Below are 25,904 nucleotides of genomic sequence, written 5' to 3'. Positions count from 1 at the left end.
TACACCAGGTAACATGCCATCAAGGTTTATACATTCCGTGGAAGGTAACAGGGATATTGATCTCCACCTCTGCTCTTGCTACCTCACTGAGATCCTTAGCATCCAGAATTAGAAGGAAGGCAGGTCTTTGCCCTGAACCTGGGCTTACGACTGATGTCAGCAACACTCCTGTCAACAGAAAGTAAATAGTCATTCCACATAAAGGATGAAAGAATTCTCAAACAAGAACTTCTCCCTGCATCAGGGCATAGTTCAAACAATCCCTTGCACAACTTGCCCACCTGCCTGCCTGTAGTTGTGAATTCTAAACTCCCATGCAGAGCATCACTCTAGTCCTGTCAAGACAAAGCTCCATACTAAGCAGATAACTTATCAGGTGAGATGTATGAATGTTTGGTTTTAATTTTCATTGATCACTTTTTGGGCTATTTTATTAAAAGAAACGTTTTTAAAATTCCACAGCAGCAGACTCACCCAAGCGAGACCAAGTATACCAAGGAAGCTAATTACGAACAGGCCAACATTGCAAACAGGGGCATTATACAACAGTTCAATGAGGAAATCTATCATTACACCCAAGGCTCTAAATACAGCTGCCAAGAATCTATCTTGGATTCTGTTTGCCATCATGCAGAAAAGCACATGGGCACCTCTTAAAGAACATTTACAGTTACGCAAGCCCACAGAACTTAGGTGCAGGTTCAAGAGACCCAAAATATTTCCAAAATCTGTGTGCAGATGTGCTGTGGAGCTTAGCTAATTAAAACTGCACAGATGACCAAAACACAAGCTCACCAATTTTTGCCTAACTAGAGTCAATTCTGCCTGCTCAGATTCTCTTCTTCACAATAACCTGAAATTAAAAGGCAAACTTCCCAGGTCACAGTACAGATTACACTGGTTCTCTCATTTGCTCAACTTAAAGGGAAGCAAAGTAGAATTGGAAACTTCTGCTTCCACTCAAAATTTTAATCATAAAATACAAGGCATGCACCATCATACACCCTACTGCCAGATCTATCATTTATTTCATACCATCATCTTCATCCAATGCATCTGGATGTGGAACGAAGATGGGTTCTGATGGATAAGTATCTGGTTCTTGCCATATCCAGTGCTCCTTGGTTTTCACATTTAATTTGTATATCTATATGGAAGGAAAAAACATATTTATGAAATTCAATTTATTTTTAAGTTAGCCTGCTAGCTATAACTGCCTTCCAACCCAACCCAATTTCACCTTATCTGGAACAAAATGGTTCAGTCCCAGTCCGTAAGCAAATGTGTAATCCTTTCCACTGAATTTCTTATAGTTAATCTGAGGAAATTCAAAGGCTGTAACACAGAACATATGTTTTATGCAAATTTCAAGCATTCTTTCAAAACAAGTTTTGTCATTGAGAAGTTTCTTTGCAGATCTTTAGTACTAAAAGAGAAATCACCTTGCCGAGGTCCTGAGAAAAGTACTTCTGGTTCCAACCAAATTGTCCCATCTTGCCGAACTGTAGCAGTGGCAGTTGTTGTGTTGAGAGAGATTAAATTTTTTCCATGTTCTACCTGGATGAAGCACAAAAACAATTTACTGTATGAAATACAGTAACAGCGGCATGGTAGCGTAGTGGTTAGCGTGGCGCTATTACAGCGCCAGCGATTGGGGTTCGATTCCCGTCGCTGTCTGTAAGGAGTTTGTACGTTCTCCAGTGACTGCATGGGTTTCCTCCGGGTGCTCCGGTTTCCTCCCACATTCCAAAGACGTATGGGTAGGTTAATATGGGTTTAAAATGGGCAGCGCGGACTCGTTGGGCCGGAATGGCCTGTTACCACACTGTAAATAAAATTTTTAAATTTAAATTTTAAAAAAATTAAAAAATTAAAAAAAGACTTAAAAAAAAAATTTGAATTTAATTTAAAAGAAATCTACTGCCTAGTGCTGCCGGTACAGAGGATAAGGCGGCTTCTCAGAGATTCCTAGAAGAGCATTTTGCTGAAGAGCCAGAACCAGGTTTATCATCACTGACATATGTCATGAAATTTATTTATTGTGGCAGCAGTACAGTGCAAGGCATAAAAATTACTATAAGTTACAAAAATAAATAAATAGTGCAAAAAAGGAATAATGAGGTAGGGTTCATGGACAGTTCAGAAATCTGATGGTGGAGGGGAAGAAACTGTTCCTAAACATTGAGTCTGGGTCTTCAGGCTCCTGTACGTCCTCCCCAATGGTAGTAACGAGAAGCAGGCATGTCCCGGATGGTGAGGATCCTCAATGATGGATGCCGCTTTCTTGAGATACCGCCTCTTGAAGATGTCCTCGGTGGCGGGGAGGGTTGTGCCCATGATGGAGCTGACTGAGTCTACAACCCTCTGCAGCCTCTTTCGATCCTGCACATTGGAACCTACAATACCAAGCGGTGATGCAACCAGTCAGAATGCTCTCCATTGCACACTTGCAGAAATTTGCAAGAGTCTTTGTGACATACCAAATCTCCTCAAACTCCTAATGAAGTAGAGCTGCTGGTGTGCCTTCTATGAGATTGTATCAGTGTGTTGGGCCCAGCACAGATCTTCGGAGATGTTGACGCCAGGAACTTAAAGTTGCTCGCCCTTTGCACTGCTGACCCCTCAATGAAGACTGGTATGTATGTTCTCCCAACTTCCTCTTCTTGAAGTCCACACTCACTTCCTTAATCTTGTTGATGTTGAGTGCAAGGTTGTTGTTGTGACACCACTCTTGTACACCTGCTTGTCACCATCTGAGATTTTGCCAACAACAGTATTGTCATTGGCGAATTTATAGATGGCGTTTGAGCTGTGCCTAGCTACACAGTCATGAATGTAGAGAGAGTAGAGCAGTGGGGTAAGCACGCATCCTTGACATGTGCCTGTGTTGATTATCAGTGAGGAAGGGATGTTATTACCAATCTGCACCAACTGTGATCTCCCGGTAAGGAAGTCAAGGTTCCAGTTGCAGAGGGAGGTACAGAGGCCTAGGTTTTGAAGTTATTGATTAGTACTGAGGGGATGATGACGTTGAACACCAAGCTGATAAACAGCAGCCTGACGTATATTTTGCTGTTGTCTAGGTGATCCAAAGCCATGGAGAGCCAGTGAGATTGCGTCCGCCGTAGACCTGTTGTGGCAGTAGGCAAATTGCAGTGGGTCCAGGTCCTTGCTCAGGCAGGAGTTAATTCTAGCCATGACCAACCTCTCAAAGCACTTCATCACAGTAGACATGAGTGCTATTGGGTGATAGTCGTTGAGGTAGCTCACTCTGCTCTTCTTGGGCATCAGTTTGATTGATGCCCTTTTGAAGCAGAATCCTTGGACAAAAGATACTGACTGAACTAAATGAGTGATGGGTATTATGTTATCTCAAAAAATGGGTGTGCCTTGCTTCCACCTGTGAGATCCAGGGTTGGCAAATAGCTTGGAAAATAAATGATGGGTCCCTTACTTTGCACCAGTTTGGTCCAGTGATGGGGGTTGGGTACAAACCCACACTCTTTCTCCTGACCCAAGCACAGGTATTTGTTGGCATTGAGTAGGAGATCTCTTTGTGACCACTATTCTTTCAAAAGAGGATAATATTTATTCACAATCTGACAGTAGTCTACTGGCTCCAGTTTGTGCATCATGTGAATTAAGTTAGCCTATTGTGGAGTGCAGTGACCATTATGCAGACAAATATATAGTAATTAGAACAAAAGGCACATGATCATTCAAGTAGATATTTGAATTTTGAATACATTCAATTATATTATTTAATTAGTATTTTTGATGAAATAGCAGTTTGTTCAGTTATTCTGTTTGATTCATTATGTTTTGCATATCAATACTAATCTTCAAGAATTTCCAATACCCAAACTTAAAAATAATGATTTTTCTCCACAGTTGGTTGTTAATTCCCCTCAAAAGTTAGTGTTGGAGTATATTTCACAAAGTATTTAGTCCATTAAGTGAATAGTCCACCAGCAACCGATTCAACCCAGATCATCTTTTCCTCAGATATGTTAAGGCCAATTTTTCAGGAGTACCTTTATGCTCGATTGAGTGCAAAGGGCTTTCCCAAAGGATGAAATAGGGCAAAGCTGGCTAGATGAGACAAAACATTATCTTGCAAATAAAACTGGAGGCTGCATTTTGTTGCTCTGGATCTATTTTCCTGGCATTTCACTAGTTGGCTACCCAATAGTTGAATACCTAATAGCACATTGAATAAGCAGTGTTGGGCCTGCTCCTTTTGGATCATTCAATCTGAGTAGGATAGATAGTTACTGCAAGAAGTTCTGAAAGATTACCATCTTTTCCGGAGAGCATTCCTAGTCATAAGGTCCCAGAGTTGTAAAACATTTTCTGTTTCATCTCCAAGCACAAAGACTTCCCAGAATGTTGGTCAGTGTTTGGTGTGTGATGGAGCTATTATTAGTTATAAGGCCTTAAACAGGAGCAGCACCCCTTTCCACATGCAGGTATGGGAACCTGAAATTTCACTAGATAGGAATCATTAAAAAAAACAAGTACAGTATTAAATAAGAACCCAGCTTCTCCCAAGATAAATACATTCAAACTGCATACTCCCTAAATATTTACCTAGCAAAGATTGTGATTGATTATTAATGCCAAGGCAAATCGGCAGCACCAAAACTGTCACCCCAGCAAAAATCAACTAACCTAAAATTATATTTCAAATATTCCTAGTTTATATGATTCAGTATCAGTCATCAGATGATCTATTAGCTTACTTAAATCAGAATTTAAAAACCATCAGAAACATTTTCTTTTATCCAAACTTTTGTGCAGAAGTATTCACTTTTTAAAAAAACTAACATAGTCTCTTTGAACTATTTTGAATGTCAGTTTGTTAGTCTCCATTCACAGTATCAATTGCTGCTGAAATATAAACAGACAATACTGGAATTATACTCTGTCCCTCAGCACCTAAAAAATGTAGACAGGTTCATGTGATGAGTAAGAATCTTTTCATCAGAATCTCACATAATCTTTTCTATTTAAACTCCTGATGTGCACTTTCAGAAGCAATGTTTTGATTTCATCTTTTCAGGATTTGCCTGAACTTGAATCATATTGTATTCTTTGAAGTTTAGAAGACTGAGCAGGTGATCTTGTTGAAACGTACAAGATTTTAAGGGGGCATGATGGGTAGATGTTGAGATGTTTTCTCTAGTGGGAGAGAATCAAAGGGATATAGAAGATGAGGGGTCATTATTTAAGACTGAGAGTGCATAGAATTTCTTCTTGTAGAGGGTGGTGAATCATTAGAATTTTCTAGCTGGGGAATCACAGAGCTTGCATAATTGGAGGTATTTAAAGAGTAGATAATTTTTTAAACAGGTCGGGGAATTGAGGACTACGGAGCACTTGCACAAAAGAGGAGTGAGACCTAGGGCAGATTGGCCCCATGATCACGTGGAATGGCAGGTCAGGTGTTCGACTAACTCCTATTTTCTTGTGTCCTTCTTGTATTGGATTTGTCTTTGACTATTAACCATTATTATAGCCTGTTTGTGATGGAAGTAAATACCCTTGGCTCTTAACATTCCAACAAAAAATACTCACGTTGTTTATGTCCAATGGTAGAACATATCTCCTAACTTCTGGCTGAGGAGCTTTTTTTGCATTCAGTTTTAGTTCTTCCCAGTTTTCACGCAAATTGGCAAGCCACAGGTAATTGTATATAAATTCAAACCTGTGTTTGGGTGGGGGGGGGGCGGGGGAATTCACAAGACAGAAATTGGATAAAATATGACCAAACTGATTTGATTTAAAATAGATTTTGTACTGTACTTTAATCATTTAGGCTTTTAAAATTAACAAATATTAATATCTGGAAATAGTTCACACAATGAGAATTAGTTTATTTCTCCACACTAAGTTCCTAATTTTATTACCACAGAGGATGCACATCATATAAAGTTGGCACTTTATTTCACAGGTCAGGAAGGGGGAAAAAAAGAATCAAATGGAAAGTTGGTTTACTGTTGTGAGCTTTCAATTGCTGACGGTAGTGTTAGGAAATGTAATAGAGTAAGTAAGAAGAAACCATTCCTTTACAGAAGAGTCAATTGCCAGAGGAAACAGATTTATGAATGACAAAAAAAAACAAGGTGATATGGAGAACCACTTTTCCCCTCAAAGAGTTACTGTGGTCAGAAAGGCTCAGCCTGAAAGGATGGTGAAGGCAGATACATAGTAACTTCCAAGAGAGAACTGAATAAATATGTGAAGAGAAAAAATTCACAAGTCTGTGGGAGGAGAAGAGTGGAGATAATGGGATTATTTGTAATAATTCCCTCAAAATCCAGGCTGGATGGTTTTTAAATATTTTGTATCATTCTATAATTGCATAGATTGCTGTTATTTATGTCCTGGGCTCAGACCCCAAAAATGGGAAGAAAGAAAGAGGGAATGGAAAAATGAGAAGTCAAAGGGATCATGAGTCTCTACGTCAGCTTCTTGGGTTATTGGTGAAAGATTTGAAGAGGTATAAATCAACAATTCTTATTAAGCAATTTGTACTTACCCCTTCCAGGAGCAGACATCAACAATAATAAAGCCGCTGTCTTCATAAGTATTAATATGATGGAAAATATTAAATGCTGAAGTCCTGTAATTGTATTTATGGTATTCACCAGTCTTCTTGTTTGCAACATGGAACCATGTCTGGGGGGATGGTAAGAATGTTTACTGACAAACTAGAAATCTTATAATGTTCCTGTTCAAACATAGCCATATGAGCAGGGCAATGCCATTCTATATTATGAGGGCCCATTAAGGATTGTACATGCCCCATGGTGGGATGGAGAATTTTAAATTACCACCAACAGAGATACCGAGTTCAGAAATAATTTATTTACGTGCAGAATTACAGACAATCAAGTGCATCGCTGCAGCAGAAAAATTGCATCTTTTTAAAGAGAAGTTGACAAACATTTGAAGAAGGAAAAGATATAGGTTGAGAGGAAGATAGCAGGGCAACAGGATTAATGTTTTACCTAGTAAAGCAGCTCTCGATTCTCCTTACTGGAATAAAATGTTAACTTTTCCACATAATAAATCATTACTTACTCCCATGGAATCGTTTGATTCAAAACAGTCCATGTACGTAGCACTTCGCACACTCCATGATGAGAGAAACTTCCACAGGTTAATTTTGACAGGTTGTTCCACAAACACAATGTAGTTTTCACACAAACCAAAACTGCATGGATGAAGATAATCAAGGTCTTAATTAACACTGAATTCAACAACAACAATTTGCATTTATATTGGAAGTGTTAATATAGATAGGTTTTGCAAGATGCTTTATGGAGCTGTAATCAAATTAATTTTCTTTTGTCATTGTGTTTTAGGAAAAAAAGGCTATGATATAATTCATAATCATGATGAATTGACACATATTTCTTGTGAATGCCAAGAGTCTTAACAAAATGAAAAATTTGAGCCAAATTAGCATTAAATCTTAAAACAATCCTGTAAAGCTTCTGACCACATTTTAAATAATGGAGCTGCTGAAATATTTCCTGAGCATTTGTATTTTAGCTGTGAAGAAAAGTAGTTGTCTATTACAAGCTTATCAACTGACTGCTTGCATTGTGCAGATTGCATAATCATGGGAGCATAGCAATAACACTGTGCCCAATCCTGTCCTCATTCACAATCCATACACATTTGCACAGGCAGTATCTGGGGAGAGGGAGCCAGAGTTATATCAGCTGGATGAAGCTTCGGCAGAAGTATCAGCACGATCTGATAAAACGTCTTGAACTGAAACAGTAACTGTTTTTTCTCTCTAAAGATACACTTTGACCTGCAGAATATTTCTTGCATTTTGTGTATTTTTAAATTCAGATTTCCAACATGTGTAATATTTTGCTTTTACAATCAAATAGACTTCCCCATAAGGGAGAAAATGATCAGCAGAAAATGTTGTTTCTTTTCCTATCTCAGTAATGCAAAGTGTCAGATCTATTGAAAGTCAGTAAAATCACTACAAAAATCTCTGAAGTTAGATTCTTGCTAAGTTTGAGTTTTTAAAAAATTAAGTACTATGCTGGTAGTTTTGTATTCCAAAACAATCTAGGATTATCAAATAAGACAAAACTTACTCCTTTGAAAATAAACAAACCTGTGTACGTAGGAAGGTTTGAACCTGTCACTGCATGGAAACTGCACAACCACCTCTGTTTTTCTCAAGGGATCTTGCCTATCTGCAATAATAAGCATTTGTATGTTGAGCCACAGCATTTAATCCCTTAAAAGTTCCTTTCAGATGTTATCTTTTTCATCAGCAACATATTTGATAGATACCAGAACTATAATGGTCATTGTGAATTCCATACTCGTAGCATAAGAAATGTCATTGTATTACTCTAGAGAAAGAGTAATCTGTTGGGTGGCTCCCGGAAATTGACCATGAAAACTGATAGGTTGTTGTAAAAAGCCAAAAGTTTCACTAACGTTAATATTTTTGTTTCATAATTTTTTGAGAATACAGGAAAAGCTACTGCGTAACTTGCTGTTACGGTGCTGTCCAAAAGTAGTCAACATTTCCTCCAAAAGGTCAAGATGCAGATCCCACTCTATAAAGCTGCTCAGAGCTGGCTCTGAGTTTTTTGCTTGGTTCTAGGAATGTTGCTCCTATAAATGCATTTTGTAGGGAATTCCTGGATTCTGGCCAAGTAAATTCAATGGGTGCTCCACTGAAGAAATACAATTAGTTATCAAAAAATTCTCTGATAGGACACTAGCACTAACTATTTGCCTTTTAAGATGATAAATATTTTAAGATACTTGTATCCATTGTAATACAGCAGCCTATATGATCCTCTGGACAAACACACCAATGTGCAACTGCCACAGTGATGCGGCAGATAGTATTGCTGTTTCTCTGCTTAAGGGACCCAGGTTCGGTGCTATCTGTATGGAGTTTGCATGTTCTCCCTGTTACCATATGGGTTTCCCTCTGGTACTTAAGTTTTTTCCCCACATTCCAATGACATGCTGGTAGGTTAATTAGTTCTGTAAGTATACCCAGAGGAAAAGAATTAAAGGGGAGTTGAAAGACAATAGGTTGCAGCACTACAGGGAAAAAAAGGGAGTGCATTAGGATTGCTCGATTGGGAGCTGGCATGGATTGGATGGGCCAAATGGACCCTATGCAGTAATAAGTAACAATTTTTTTTGAGTACAAGAAAAAAAAACTGACTCAAATATCAGTTGTTGACATTGAAGTTTCAAAGCAATCTAGAAATGGTGGGTAAACCTTTTCGATTGGTACTCTTCATAGCATCTACGTGTAGACTACAACACATGAAAATGGTAAGCAATAATCAAGCAGAAAGTCAAGCAAAAAGTTTGAAGAATCCAGAATAAGGATTCGTGTACTGGCTTTTAGCATTTGATTTTTTGTTTAAAAAAAGCAGGATAGAGCTGTCACTGAGGAAAGTGGGCGTACTTCCAATAAGGTCAATTAAACTTTCCAGTGTTGAGGAAAAGCTCATCTGCAACTATAGGCAGCATTTATCAGTGTTGGTTGACCATCAAATGCAGGCCAATTGCTTTAGGAATTGCAATTATTATAGAACTGAAGCAGGTTTGATTAACATTTTTGAAGAACTACGCTATCCACGAGGCTATATAAAACATGCTGGCCAAGAAACTCCATCACGCAGTGTAAGCTTTTTTTTTGATTCTTTGGTTCCCGCCTTAGTCCTAGATGGCTTATATTCCTTTGTGATCTCCACAACACACAAATAAAGATGTGCTACACCAATCAATTCTGCAGCAGTTGAGTCCTTGGGCACTAAAGTTTAAAGTCATAGGCATGGCATGCAATGATCATATAATAGTGCACTATAGTTTTTGTCTGTTGTAAAGTGAATTCAACAATAGACAATCATTTGCATCTGTTCCACACCACTCCCTCCCCATTCAAGTTTTTGATTATACCTATTGCTGTAATAGTTCTAAAAATGACCATGTACCTGGCTGCAGTGGAGGTATTTTGATAATGTTGTAGGCAAATGCAAATCTTTTCCCAAAGCAATTGCCAATGTTGTAGACCGTTCCATCACATTCAATGTGAGGGTGGGCTGTTGCACCATTGATTGTACAATAGTTGCAAAGATCAACCTGTACCAAGAAAAAAAACACATCACAGAATGTATACTAAAATTTGAAAGTTTTTGGAAACAATTTTCATATCTAAATTTAACTTAGTTGCATCATTTTTTCAACTACATAAATTTTGTAATTTTTTTCCCTGATTCTGTGGTTTATACATTTTACCATGTAGTCACTACCAGTATTATATGACTGTATGGCAGAAAATTAAGGCCATAATTGAAAATGTAACAAATAAGACTTTGAAAATCTTGACACATCAACAATAGTACTGTATATTCTGTTTTCCTGTTACTATTTTCATGCAATGATCATTAAGCAAATGTGCACTTATTAGGTGGACAGCAACTACCAGAGCATTAGAAATGGTAATAATAAGCAAATGTACACTGCTGGTGACCTCCAAACCACACAACAAACACACACAATAAAACCCACTAGTTGCATGACTTTAAAGAGTGGTTTTAACTGTTTCCCTTCCCAAACCCTAATCATTCAGGCTTGGATACATTAGCATGTTTCTTTTGTTAGCAGCTTTAGCTAGAAGACTCCATGCCACAATGGACACTCTCCTTTCAAGGCCATCCAGCATAGGCCTGTAGAGGCCAGAACCCTCCTATCATGCAGCCACTCTTTTATGCATAGATTGAGCTCATTGTTTAGTTTGAACACACCACATGAGACAGTGGAAACACTTTTAAGCCAGAAAGGAGAGCTTTTTGAACAAATGCCATGTACAAAGGTCTAATGTGTAAATTGGTAAAGGCCAAGTACCCCTTGTCTTCTCAGTATGATTCTTAATCTTGGCCGACCTAATGAATTTAGGAGACTAGGAATGAGTCACACTTGTTAAAGTTAAATAAAACATAGTACCAATTCAGTAGTGACCCAGATGCCAGCATTGAATAGTTATGGGCCTGTAAGAACATGAGGAAAAAGTAGACCATTCACCTTGTGCCTGCTCAGCTATTTGATAAGATCATGACCTTTAACCTCACTGCAACATTCCTGCAATAATACCATATCTTTTGATTACTGTAAATATACAAAGATCTATCCATCTATCTCCACAGTCTTGCTGGGTAGTGAATTCCAAAGATTCTCTACCCTTGAGGTGTAGAAATTCCTTCTCATCCTAGTCCCAATTGTTTCAATCCTTATTTTGCGATTGACCCCCTTGTTTCTTAACATCCTAAACAGAGGAAACATCATCAATGCATCTACTCTATCAAGCCTCATAAGAAGTTAGTATGTTTCAATAAGATTACCTTTCATCTTCTAAATTGTAGAAAGAGTAGGCTCACTCTGCTTAACCTCTCCCCTCAGGACAATCTGTCACCCCAGGATTTAACCGATGAACCTTTGTACTCCATCTATCACAAGTATATAGTTTCTTTGGTAGGAAGACTACTCCTGTGTACAATATTCCAGGCACAGACTCACCAGGGCCCTCTATAACAGCAGTAAGATGCCTTTACTCTTGAAACCCAAACCTATTACAATAAAGGCTAATATACCTTTTGCTTTCCCAATTGCTTGACTAGCTGCATGTTAATTTTTGGTGATTCATGTATTGGGACACTGGGGTCACTTTAAATACCAATACCTTTCAATCCCTCAATCATTTAAAAAAAATCCCTACCACTTTTTTTTAAACCATCTCCTCCCCTACTTAGTCTATTCCCCCTGACGCCACCCATTCTTCTCACAATTTACATAGCCACCCAGCTTTGCATCAGAAAACTTAACTATTTTGCATTTGTTCTCTTCATCCAAACCATTCCTTTAGAGTGTGATCAGCTGGACACTAGTACTGATCCTTGCAGCCCTTCAACAACCTCCCAATCTGTTTATTTCTGTCTGTCAAGACTTTTTTTCCTGTCTGTTAACCAAATCTCAATCCAGTAAATTATCTGAAACTTCATGCTCTAACGTTGTTCAGCAACCTTTTGAGGGCCATATTGAAGATCTTTTATTAAGTCCAAGTGCACCACATGCATTGGTTCCCCGTTATATTTTCAGCTAGTTATAACATCAAACCAATAGCATTTGTCAAACACCATTTTCTTTTTGTAAATCTATGCCAATTCTGACAAAACCCTGTTGTTATCTTCTGTAAAAACAGATTCCAGTATATGATGTCAACTAACTGGTCTGTAGCTCCCTGCTTCCCTTCCCTCCTTTCTTAAATACTTGTAGTTACATTTGCTATATTCCAATCTCCATTTCCAGCTCTTTCAAAACTATGGAATGCAGGATATCAGGTTCTTGGGAGTTATCAATTTTAGGTAATAGTAGTTATTCCAATTTTTTTTCATTAATGGTAATTTCTTTCAGCTCCTCAGTTACTCCTGAGCTGTTATTCACTTACATTTCCAAGAGATTTTCAGTGTTTTATTACATGATGACCGATTTTTGTTTTAATTTCTCTGCTTTTCTTTTATTACCAAATGTAAATCTTCCTGTCTCAGTCTGCAAGGAACCCACACAAACTTTTGTAATCTTTTCCTTTTTACAAATCCATAAGCTTTTGCAGTGTATTTTTGTTTGTCCCTGATACTTCTCACTTCTACTTTCTCTTATCAGTATTTTGACCCCCCTTTGCTAAATTTGGAAATATTTCAATGTCTCAAGATCATGGAGCTTTTCAGCAACATTATAAGTCTTTTCCTTTCATGCTATCTTAAATTCTTTTTAGCCATGATTGTTTTTTTTGTTGTAAACCACAATTAATTCTTTAAATATTATTCATTGCTTGTTTACTGTTCTACTTAACTAGATACTATTGCATATGTTTTCCATGAGAGAGCTGATGGATTCTACAATAGCAATGCACAAAACTATTCATCTCTCAAAGTGAACTTGGGTGCTCAATGCTGTTGTTCTCATTGAGATGGCAGTACAATGCCAAAAAAGGGAAATATAGCAATGTTATCAATTATGCTGTTCTTTATAACTATGTAGAAAGCTTTGTACCATGAGACAATACGTATTAAGAATTGCATTTGGCTTGGACAAGCAAGCTTACGTATGATTACACAAACTGGTGGGATTTAAAATTATTAGCAAATCCATCTCAGTTTAATCTGAACCCAGGTTCCTAAGGATAAAAGGAATAAGTTCACTCATCCAAAGTAGTGCTGACAAAAGCTTTCACACTTCAGCTGATGGGATGACCTAAGACGTATATACTAGAGGGCAAATCTTTAAGGTGAGAGGGGGTAAGTTTAAAGTAGATGTGCAGAGCAAGTTTTTTTCCTTATGTAGAGTGGTGGGTACCTGGAATGCGCTGCCACGGGTGGTGATAGAAGCAGATACAATAGTGGCATTTAAGAGGCTTTTAGATAGGTACATAAATATTCAGGGAATGGAGGGATATGGATCACGTGCAGGCAGAAGCGATTAATCTAACTTGGCATCATGTTTAGCACAGATGTTGTGGGCCGAAGAGCTTGTTCTATGTCATATGGATTAAAACCATGTTATGATCGTCCAATCAGTTTATGGTGCTATGCTTTAAGATTTAAGCATGGAAGTCTAACACTGATTATCACCATTTGTGATTGACCAAACTCTTTAAACCAACCAATAATAATGCATCTACATGTAGTAGTTAATAACCTTTTGTATAGTTTCCAGTGTCTCTGGATTGACTTTTGTAATGTAGTTTGTTTCTGTGCAGGCATAGAAGTCTTCTCCAATTGGATACACATTTACCAGAGCATTATCGGTAATTTCTACTCCTTCGAAATAGGAGAAAAACCTAAAATAAGGAGAAATTTAAATAAAAATTAAGAAGGCAAAAGAACACACGATTGGAAAATTCTGGACTAACTACTATTTATCTTAATAATTAATTCCCTATTACAAGAACAGTCCTCTGGGTGCACGCAGAAAAAAAAAGTAGACAAGACAATATTTATTTTGTGGGAATTATCAGATCCTATAATATTTTTAAATTTATATTTACAAGTTTTTGAATATATCCACTTTGTTGCTTTACAATGAAAGTAATTGATAATATGTGCCCTTGGAAAACCATTTTTTTCCAATTCTGAATAAAATTAGCATTTCTATCTCATTAGGAAGTCCTAGTTCTCTTTCCTTAATGGCAGAAAACTGCAAAGATGAGATCATAATTTCAAACACTAACAATAGGGTTTATTTTCAAATTGTGTGATGAGTTAACTTGATACTGAGCAATGAAGGTGTTTTGCCATTCATAGAAGGTACAAGGCCTATTAATATATGTGACTAGTGATGCTGAACACTGAAGAGATGTGTGAATTGTAACAGTGAGCTAGTAGAACAGGAATCTAGGCAACTAGTAACCTTGAGCAGAGAGGTGAGAGCTGTATTGAAAAGGCAGAAAGAATCCTTACAGTCCACAATGTCTCTCCCAATGAAGGCTTCAAATAAAATCATTTATAGATGTGCAGGAAACAAAATTAAGTGAAAAGTTGCCACATTGCCCTCTTCCTTCTTCAGCAGTTTTTGGGCTTTCTCAGCAGGCTGCAGTGAAATAGGAGATGATGGGTTGAAAATTGGCTAGGGATCCACGCAGCAGTTTCATGTGGAGGGTTAGGAGCAAGCAACCAGCAGTGGTCAGTTAGTACGGGGGGATGAGAGCTTGATTTCATGGTGCGACTTCCATATCATTCTATAGGTGTCTATGGGACTGCGTCAGAGATTTAATCAAAAGCTACCCGAAACAAAGGTAGAAATTCCTAACTCTTGATTATTGCATGAAAATTTTGCCATGTCTGCAATTTTATTTACTGTATTTATGTATCTATTTTACTTGGAGGTAAACAAATGTTTTGATTTTTTGCATTATTTTGATAATGTTAGTTACCACATTTCATTTTAGTTCGAAGCGAAGTCTGAATATCCTATGTGGCTTCTGGTGCATTATATCATGAAGAGCAACTGTTAGTCCTGTGCCATACTATCCCAGTTATGTTATGTTCAAAAATGCTCGTTCTGATTTACAGAAGATGTAGTTTCCTTGAGGAAACTGTCTTTTTATAATGCCCACAGATTAAAAGCATTGAAGTAATCACAATTAAGATAAAAAATAGTGTTGGGTGGTAAAAAAGAAAAAGTTTGCAACTCTGTGGGGTCTTATGACCTCAATGTCCAAAGTGCTTTTCAGCCAGTGAATATTTATAAAGTGTAATTACTGCCACATAATAGGGAAGTCTGGGCAATAAAAACATTGCTGGAGGTGTCTTTTGTTATAATCATTATTACTATCAGCATGTCTATCACCAAGTAAGATCGATAGAAGCAGAGGTGGACTACAAAAGGAAAGATACTGGAAATAATTCCAAAATATGGAGACCTGGTGTCTCTGTACTACAATCAGAAAAGTAAGGAAAAACACAGATGCAAAGTAATGAATGTCTCTCTTGGTATTGCATAACTTGTTGATTAATATCAGCTATGAATAAGCATTCTGAAAGGAGAAGTGTTCTGGTATTAAAGATGGAAAAATTATGTAAATATAAAAGTGACATTACTTTAAATTATCATATTGATCACAGATTCAAAAAAAGTTAAAAATTCACCCATGTGCCATATTTTTAACTCCTGCATTACATATAGTGGTGTTAGATTGCTTCCGGACAAGATGGGATTGTGATCTTGGGGGAAAATAAGAAGCTAAGAACAGAATCCCTTCTATTGAAAAAACTTGATGGACCAAATATGCTTTACTCATTCCAGTTTGTGATGTACGTTGATCGCACGAATTATAACTATTTGACAGTTAACAGAACAAGAATCAATATAAAAAAATAACTTGTCTTTTCAACCTTTCAGCTTGTTTGGTTTTGATTACTTTCAAATGGAAATTCCTTTAACAAAAAAATTCAACAAAGCCAGTAATACACATAACTAACTTCTTTGACATATGGACACTCTTATTTAAATTGTAACATGTATTTTCATAACCTGGAGAAGATGTTCTTGCATGGATCAGGGTAACCAAAAGTACCAAATTCAGTGATCACAATTCGTTTCTCAGTCATTGCCCTCACATAGGCATCAGTTTGAATAAATCTGCAAAAAAAAATAAAGTTTTTACTGATAAATAATAATTTTACAAATTTTATTTTTCAGATTAAGTTTGTGCATTGTCGGCAAGAGTCTCGTTAATTGCCTTATGAAAGTAACTGCAACTCATCAAGTCAAGAGGCAAACATATTGCTGTGGGTCTGAAGCCAAACTGCTCTAAGAGAGCAAATTTCCTTCCTTGGAGAATACCCTGAGTGAACCAAGAAGGCTTTAGCACAGTTGAGTAATTTTGTGAAGCCTTTGAGGATTCTAGCCTTCTAGTCCAGATTTATTTATTTACCAATTTAAATTCCCCACCTGCTGTCATGGGGATTGTACTCTTATCTTTGGATCATTAACTCGGGCCTCTGGATTCTTAATCTAGTAACACAGGCAATGTTACCAGTCCTATAATTGGTGAGAGCAGACATGCAACAGATTAGTAATTACCATTACCAGTATTAATGAACAAAACTTTAATGGACATGATAAATGTAACATTATACTATAATGCAGAATTTAACTTATTTGTTTAAATTAGACTAACAACTCTACTGATATAGCAGTTAAGAGATCAAAGAATGCAGTAAGTATTTGTGTACTGTTAATGACAATAATAAAATGTACTTTTAATGTAGGATAAAATTTCAAGGCCCTTCCCAGAATCAAAAGGGAAAATAGGAATTATAACCAAGGAACAAGACGTTAGGAAGTATGAATTATGGCTTGGGCAGAAGATTAGAATTAAAGGATTAAGTGATGGAATGAATTTTGATGTCAACTGTGCTGGAATGGGAGTTGAATTTGGTGGGGGAGGGGTGAAATAGAAATTCAAGGGATTTAATATCAAAAGCTTCCACATGTTGATGATGTGCAGCTGTCTCTCTGCACCTTTCACTGCCTGTCTCTTAAGCAGAACCACGTTGTTTGTGAGTTCGGAATCAGGAGCTGAAGCCCTAGAAGGTACTGAAAGAGGTTATAGAAATAAGATTCATGAAAATAATAATGATGGCCAAGTAGGATCTGGTGAAGGGTAGGATATAAGTTTTAAAACCACTTTACAAAGGATTGAGAAAGTGAAGCTGGCCAGGAGATCCTTGAATTGAGTTTGAGGTTTCAGCAATTGATGGGCTGTGATAGAGTCAGAGGCAATGATGCAGAGAGAAATTCTCAGAGAGGAACTGGATTTGTAACTTCAGCACAATGCAAGTAAGAATGCTGAACTTGTAAACAATGCGGTTCTGCTTAAGAGAAAGGTGCTATGTTGGCGCCGGAAGCGTGGTGACATTTGCGGGCTGCCCCCAGAACACTCTACCCAAAAGATGAAAGATGCATTTCACTGTGTGTTTTGATGTACATGTGACTAATAAAGATATCTTGTCTTGACTTTTAGTGAGAGATGTGACGAGGCAGAGCTGCACAACAGCACCGATGTGGAAGTTGATCCTGTCTCTACAGATAATGCCATAAAAAGGACAAAATATAATGAGGAAATGGGGAGAACCAAGAATGTATCCTTGGGGGATTCCCAAGATGATGGTACAGGATTGGGAAGACAAACCATGGTTAGAGATGCATTGATTTCAATCTAATACCTAAAGATGAAGCCCAACAAGGTAGACCCACTAAGCTGAATAAAGGGAGGTGCGTTGGTGTGAATGTTCAGGATAAGTGGCTTTCTATGGCCTCCTACACTATTTTAATGAGGCCGAACACAAGTTTGAGGAATAGCATCTTCTGCCTGGGGACATTGCAGCCTTCTGGATCTAATATTGAATTCTACAACTTTGGGTAACTCACTTTCTGCCTATATCAGAACAGACCATATGATCCACCCGAGATATTGGCCCAGTTTTATTCTCTCCATGACCAGAATTGGACCTGCCAGGCACATCCTACATTTTGCAGTGCTTGTATTCCTTTGCTTTCTCAGTCTCTAAGTTCCTTTATTCAAAGCTTTTATGGACAAAAACCTGTTCTCTTTCCCTAACTGCTGCTGTTAATTATTTGTTCAGATGATCTTATTTACAGCTTTTTCCCAGTGTGACCCTGGCCTTGGCCTAGCAAAGATATTCACTTTGTCCTATACATTCCCCACCCCTGACAAGCTGTCCTCAACCTAAAGCTAACTCTGTTTCTCCATCCACACATACTGCCTCACCAGCTGAGTGTTTCCAGCATTTTTTTTTGCTTTAATTATGAAATAGAGAATTTAGAACATAACAGTATAGCAAAGGAACAGGATCTTTGGCCCATGATATTTATGCCGACCATGATGCCGATTTAAATTAATCCCATCTGCCAGCACATGGTCCTTATCCCTCCTTTCCCTGCCTGTTCATGTGCCTGTTTAAATGCCTCCTAAACATAGTATCTGCTGTCACCACCTCCCCAGGCAGCACATTCTAGGCATCTACCATTTTGTGTAAACAAAAAAAACTTGCCTTGTAAATCTCCTTTAAACTTTCCACCTTTCACCTTCAAGCTATGCCCTCTAGGATCCTACCATGAGGGACATTGTCAAAGGCTTTACTAAAGTCCATGAGATTGGATAAGGAAAAGTTCAAGGAAGTAGTCAGAGATGGCCTTGTTGAAGGAGTGTCAATGATTATATGTAGACTTAAGATACAATGACATGTCTGGGGTAAATGAGAGAAGCTAGCTTGGAGGAGAGGCATGTTATTGAGATTATATAATTAATCATGCAGAATGAGAAATTACTTATTTGCCAAAGTAAAAATATTTTGGGTGAAAATTCATGGTGGGACTTGGAGGCCAACAGAAAATAAAGATTTTAATAATGAACTAGATCCTTGAAAGAGAAAGTGCCAGAGGACAAGGAAGAATGGCCAAGATTAGGGATAGTGATAAATGTCACATCCCACCACAACAGTTTGGGCGTAGCAGGTGGTGAAAACTTTAACCAGAAGCAAGAGAGGCTGTGGTCATCAACACCCATGAGCTAAGTTTCAGTAAAAATCAGGATGTCAATATGATCATTCAGAACAAGAATCTTGTAAGACAGAGAACAGACATCCTGGAAGAAACTTGTGGATGGGGTGGTGATTATAAATATATTGTCAAATCCACAATGGCAGTGAGATATTCTAAGCTCACAGTATAAAGTAGAGAAAGGAGAAACAGATGTAAAGAAATACCAACCATCAATGCTAGATCACACCACTTGGCATTTTTAGCTTTTATTTTTCTTGAAACATTTCAGCATGTTATATAGATTGGATTACAATTTTATCGACAACTTGGGTTTCCTTGGAATGCTTTGCAAGCTTCCAAATACAAGGTAAGATTCCTTTTGAGCAGGCTAACAATATCAGAATTTCTCCTCTTCTCAAGGTAGTAAACAACTGTGGATCAGACTAACGAAAGAATGGCTAAGTATTCTCTCAGAAAATAATCAAGCATGTTCAAGAAAGAGATGCTTCTGTGACTGAACAATTGAAAATCAGGCAGAAATAATGGTTAATTTACAGTTGGTGGTGCTGGTTTACCCCTTTGAAACATCTCAAAGTTTTATTTCTCCTAAAGCTGCTAATCCATTGTGAAGTATTTTCTACAGATTTAACAATATTCCACAACCTCATCTATGTGCACCTCCAACTTGATTATAAAGAGTATCACAGCTGAGCTCAACCCCATTCTCTTCTAAAACTACACATGTAGACTCCAAGCAGGAGTCACTTGGTTAAACCATTAGGAACAGAGGAACCTAACTGACATTCTTCCCTGCCTTGTGTTATCATCCCAAATGTTTCCTGGCTAAGGTCAGCTGGCACAACAAAGGCAGCTAAATGAACCTAAAATTGTGTTTCCAGTATAAATTCCATAACTTGGTTGAAATATGAAGATAATATTGTTCACATGAGCTAAGGAGGACACAAAGTAACATTGTTCCAAAGAATAGGTTATACTTAATCAGAAATGACGGCTGTATTTTGTGATGTTTGATAGTCTGATTCTTTCTTCAGATTTATTCAGAGCCATTGTAAAATAATTGAACAACTATCTGGAGAGGAACTGAAAATGGAAAAAAATATTCTACATGTTGAACAATACCTTCTGTAATAAGTGACTTCTCCATTCTTGAAATCAAACTTGTGAAGGAGGGCTTGTCCATCAAATAGATGATAAAATGGTTCTGAGCCAATCTCAAATAACCCAGGTCCACATCGTAACAGGCTACCCTTTAACCATGAAGGAACTGTGCCTAAAAAGAAAGTTAGAAGCATTGGAGTAAAGTAACCTTATCAATATGCAATGCTCATATGATTTCTAAGACTGGTTGTTTTGACACTTGGTATATATACACAAATTGTATTTAAAGAGAGTCATTTAATGGGAGTGATATCACTCTTTTATGATTCAGTAGAGCAAGTTTACAACCTTTTCTCCCATTCTTAGCACATAATTTAGGCTAACACTTCCGAACAGTATGGAGGGCCACTGTAGTTTGAAATATGTCATCTGCACATAACATTACTCAAAAATTCTGGCTGCCTCATTTGAGAAATGTTAAAGACAATGAAAATAAAATAAAATTAGCACTAGATTGGGAATTCTGCAAACTGCAAGCAATTATGTCTACTTTGAGAAATTTCAACAATGGAAACAAATTGTTGAACATACTTTGGTTGCATTGCACGTCCCTCTAGTTTTCACTGCACCATAGGCTACATTCATTTTTCTTTGCATATTCTCTATGACCAGGAATGTTGGTAGTACAGTACCAGTACTGGACCAGTAATCATATGAGCTGGCCATTTGCCATTTTGTCACCTGAAATACATTGGGAAGAAAGTTGCTGTGCTTAAAAGAAACACTTCCACACAGAGAAGATGTCTACTACCTTCCACTGCATTCTCTCTTCATGGGAATATTAGAAATATCACAAAGATGTTAGAAAAGATTTGGGTATCAGGAACTGAGTCACTTGCCAGAGCATATGCAGCCTTTGATCTGTTCTTGTAGCTACAGTATTTGTGTGTTTGGTACAGTTAAGTTTCTGGTCAATGGTGAATCCAAACCTGCACCCCCCACCCCCCAGATATTGCTTGTGGGTGGGTGGGGGGGGGGTGCAAATTAATAATGGTAATACTATTTAAATATCAAGGGTAGGTGGTTAGATTTGTTGGAGATGTTCATGCTACGTAAGTGCTAGGCATTGACCATTATTTGCCACATCAGTCTATGCCTGAATGTTATCTAGGTCTTGCTGCATCTAGGCATGGACTGCTTCATTTGCTGGGGAACTGCAAGTGGAATTAAACATGGTGTAATCATCAGTAAACTCCCCACTTCTTATCTTGAGATGCAAGGAAGGTCGTTCATGAAGCAACTGAACGTGACTGGGCCAAGGACACTGCCCTGAGGAATTCCTGCAGTGATGCCCTTCCAATAACCATAACCATCTTCCATTATACAACTGAACTACTTCCAGTGCATAAACATCTTTCTTCAATAAGGAGACCAATAGTGTACACAATACTCTAGATGTGGTCTCATTAATAATACCTTATGTAGCTGAACCATAACCTACCTATTGTGCATGTCCAACTTCTTTCCCCTAGGCATGCATGTAACCAGCAGTATAAGTTGGGTTGGCTGGTCCACTAAGCCTTTATAATAAACAAGTAGTACTAATTCTACACGATTCCTGTGATAAACGGATGGCTGCCTACAATGTCTATCTTCAGGTACATTTGCATTTCTAGACCTTCATCTTCATGAGATCCACCTCAGTAAGCAAATCATTAACAAAATGACTACTTGTACAAGCATTACATATTGATTAGACCATCATGATTTGATAATGCCTATTAATAATAATTGAGAAATGTTGAATAATCAGAATTTTCATCATTATATAATGAAACAACAAATAAGATATTGTCCTTTATGCCCATGCCAGCTCTTTGAAAGCACAATCCAATTTCCCTCACTTCTTTGTCCTTTCCCCATAATGCTGAATGCATTTATCTAATTCCCTTTAGAATCCACTTCTACCACACTCTCTCCTAAAGTGTAATGCAGGTCACTTACTGCACAAAATAGATTCTCCTCATATTGCACCTGGTTTTTTATTCCTCGGTTACTTAATCTCTGCCTCTGGTCACTTCTCTACTGGCACTTTAAGAAGTTTCATCTTATTCACTCTATCAAAAGCCTTCATTATTTTGAATGAAATCATTACTTCTTTACTCAAATATGACTAATTCCATTTTCCCACAATCTCTCCACAGAGTAGTCTTTCATCTTCTGTATCAGACTATAAGATATAGGAGTAGAATTAGGCCATTCGGTCATGGCTGATTTATTTTTCCATCTCAACCTCATTCTCCTGCCTTTTCCCCGTAACCTTTGACACCCTTACTAATCAAGAACATATCAACCTCTGCTTTAAATATACCCATTGACTTGGCCTCCACACGTGTCTGTGGCAATGAATTCCACAGATTCACCACCCTCTGGCTAAAGAAATTCCTCCTCCTCTCTTTTCTGAAGGGATGTCCTTCTATTCTGAGGCAGTGCCCTCTGGTCAGTATAGTAACTTGCCTCTGAAACTTCTCCAATAGTTTGATATCCTCCACAAAGTGTTATATCCACATACTCAAGAGTTTTACGAAGATTTAGCACAACTTTCTGGTATTTTTAACCACACTCTCTGTTCATAGACAATTTATGAGTGACATTCTATGCACTTTTCTATGCCATCTGGGAAGAAAGGCATGTATCACAGAATTTGAAAATTACTTCAAACAAAACTGAAGGGTACAACAGACTGTAAAGGAAAATTTCTGTTCAGTATTGTTGGTGAGGGTCCAGGTGAAAGGCAGTGTAGATTCAGAGTGGGATGCTCCACAACCGATGTGTCCTTCATACTGCTGTAAGGAAACAGCTGTGAACTTCAGAGACTTCACTATGTAGCATTCATTTTCCTATAACAGGATTTTGACATGGTTTGTAGGGATGCCATCTACAAGATCATCTTGGAAATTGCTGTACGCGTGAAATGTTTCCCTTATTTATGGAATTCCATGAATTAACAATTGTAACCATCCAACATGAGAACGAATTATCTTCCAAGTTCAGTATTGACACTGATGTGAAGAACAGCAACCAACCAGCTTTGATGTCTTCTATTTTCCAAGTTTGCTTTTGGAAGCAATCATTCTGATGTGCCAATTGAATCAAGGATGTGTGACAGCTCAATCAACTTTAGATGACTTCAGAGAAACAGACACCACTCAGTTCACTATTCAGGATCTGTTCTTCGCAAATGGTGCTATATTTATCTCTAACTCAGCTGATGAATTGCAGATCATATTGAAAATGTTTAGTGTGGAAATTGATAAAGAAAACAATTATCACGTCACAAGGAACCAACATCCCACTCAAAATCCATATTGATAAGGAAGCTCAAGGCAACAGGGATCACTTCTGCTATTCTGGCTCAAATCTCACAGCCTTAAAGGAGAACTCAATACCACAACTGGCAAAGCCTCCATCATTTTCTCTGGCTTTCCTTATATGCCCAAGAAAAATAAGTTACCAACACTGAACACAGGGGCATTTATCCATTTGGCTTGTGTTCTTGGTGTCATTCTGTGCAGTTTGAAACAGTGGTCATGTAATCCAAGCAGCAGTGAATACTGAATGGCTTTCTCCATCACTGACTCAAAAAAAAATCCTTGGTGTCATTTGGGGCCAACAGATCACTAACAATGGAATCTTTCAGATAACAAGCTTACAATGTATGTAGAATATAGAATAAGCAGGGCATTTGCAGTCTTTACTGAGTTGGATGAGTGTAGCAAATGCCTGAATATTGCTTGGGTAAGCCTGTGCCCCATGGTCACTTCAAGAACTAAATGCAATGCAGAGAAGGGCCAAAATACATTACAATGTCAAATACTCATTAATCCCACCAATAACTGGAAGAACCCAAGACACACCCATTCAGTCTGGAGAAGCTAGGTCAAGGGTGGTGCAGTCACTACAGACTGCCCAGGATGAAACTTGCTGATGAGCCAGGGAAACTAATAGCCACTGTGCATTGGGCTCTTCTCTTTCTCTGTATGCATATACATTTGACTGAAGGATTTCATTTCATTTGTCAAAATGTTGCATGACTTCCTCCACTATTTAGAAAGTCAAGGATCCCATACACCCCTGTAACAACTTTCTCAAAAGATTAATGTATGTACACCCTTAAGACCCTTTTGTGCACTTTAAAATTGTTCCATTAGCTTGTATTGCCTTTCCTTATTCTTTCTCCTAAAGTGAATTACCGGCCTCCTGTAATAAATTTCACTGGCTTAGTGTGTATATCAGTATTGTCAATCCTCCTGAATGAAGTCTGTTTCCATAAAAGAATCCTCATTGTTTACTGCATTACTGAATTTTAAGTCATCTGCAAACTTTAAAATTGTCCATAATATAAAAAAAGGTGCTAAAGGGGACCACCAGAGGGCAGCACTCTATTTTCCTCCATTTTGGAAAACAGTTGTTCGCTCGCACTTTGTTTTCTGTTCTTAATAGATTTATTACCACTTCAATCTAACGGACTTCAATTTTTAGCAAGCCTATTATGTGGTGTTTTTAGTGAGGATGTTGAAAGTTAATACACATATTATGGGTATTTTTCTCATCAACTGTCCTTGTTACTTCATTAAAGTTAGTCAACATGCCTTTAACAAATATGTGCTGCCTTTAATTATCAATCCATATTTTCCAACACACTAATTAATTTTGTAGTAGGTTACTATTTCTAAGTTTCCCCTCCATTGTCTTCGGGTAGTTGTTGGGGTTGCCAATTTGGACAAGGCAAAATACATTTCTACAATTGAATTAAATCTACATCAATGAAACAGAAAAATATTTTCTAGAATCGATAATAATATTGTGTGACTGTGGAATGCTGATGAATGTTAATGAGGCTGATTGTGAAGACTACAAAAACTAAACTCATATAAACTGCTAAAGCACAAATAACACACCAGAAGAACCTATTTGCACTATATTTTCAAAATTAAACTTCTAAAAACGGATATGGTTAAATTTCTAAAAACAGATAACCTTAAATAGTAAATAACAAACCTCTTATGCAGGTTGGCAATGGCTGAGCAGTTTCCTCTACTGTCTCAAACAACTTCCTATACCCAGCACTTGGATGTTCGATTCTGAAATTTTAGTACATTATTAAATATTTCATTGTTAATTGCCAAACTACAATTAACTCATCATATTTGAAACATATAACATTAAAATATTTCATTTTTGTGTTATGGAAGTTAATAAACCAAGAGATCTTTACTTACCGATTTGCCATTGAAGTGGTTCAAGTTCAAGGCAACTCCACTTTCAGCATACCAAGTGTGTTTTTTTTGAATGTAACAAGAATTATATAGAACAATGCTTAATCACATTGCAGACTTAAGAGATTTAGACAAATATTTTGGCTAGTCACCGAGTTTTAAGAAAACAAAAGCTGCTTTCAGCTTGCAAATCCGCCTGCTTTATTTCACTAGTTACAAGGATCTCAGAATTTTCTTGAAAGGTCTATTCCTTGTTTTATCACAATCAGATTAAATAACAAAGTACATCGCCACAAAGTAGTTTACATTCCCACAACAGTAAAGCTAACAAAATTCTGTTCTCAGATCAAAAATCTCAAAATCTGTCTCAGC

General features: G+C 37.5%; 1 protein-coding gene across 1 annotated transcript; it reads right to left on the bottom strand.

Annotated features, from left to right (window-relative positions):
* Nucleotides 1-13: 13 nt before the first annotated feature.
* Nucleotides 14-25,581, bottom strand: LOC127568745 (retinoid isomerohydrolase-like). Its single transcript, XM_052012843.1, has 14 exons — nt 25,536-25,581; nt 25,315-25,397; nt 20,275-20,425; nt 16,099-16,206; nt 13,765-13,906; nt 10,005-10,152; nt 8,147-8,228; nt 7,087-7,219; nt 6,542-6,681; nt 5,578-5,707; nt 1,443-1,557; nt 1,241-1,335; nt 1,036-1,147; nt 14-168 (listed from the first exon to the last, which is right to left on the bottom strand). The coding sequence occupies exons 1-14, from the start codon at nt 25,544-25,546 to the stop codon at nt 20-22; spliced, it is 1,599 nt and encodes a 532-aa protein (XP_051868803.1). The 5' UTR covers nt 25,547-25,581; the 3' UTR covers nt 14-19.
* Nucleotides 25,582-25,904: the final 323 nt, after the last annotated feature.

This window comes from Pristis pectinata, chromosome 3, assembly GCF_009764475.1.
Source record: "Pristis pectinata isolate sPriPec2 chromosome 3, sPriPec2.1.pri, whole genome shotgun sequence".
Lineage (NCBI taxonomy): Eukaryota > Metazoa > Chordata > Chondrichthyes > Rhinopristiformes > Pristidae > Pristis > Pristis pectinata.
The sequence above is the reverse complement of the archived record's forward strand: the minus strand, read 5'-3'. Positions and strand labels throughout refer to the sequence as shown.

Bases quoted from the DNA above. Each gene is read 5' to 3' on its own strand.
- LOC127568745 (XM_052012843.1), bottom strand. The intron at 7,220-8,146 runs GTTTGTTTATTT...TCATCCATGCAG, and splicing joins AAACCTTCCTACGTACACAG to TTTTGGTTTGTGTGAAAACT. The intron at 5,708-6,541 runs GTAAGTACAAAT...ACCCAAACACAG, and splicing joins GATGTCTGCTCCTGGAAGGG to GTTTGAATTTATATACAATT.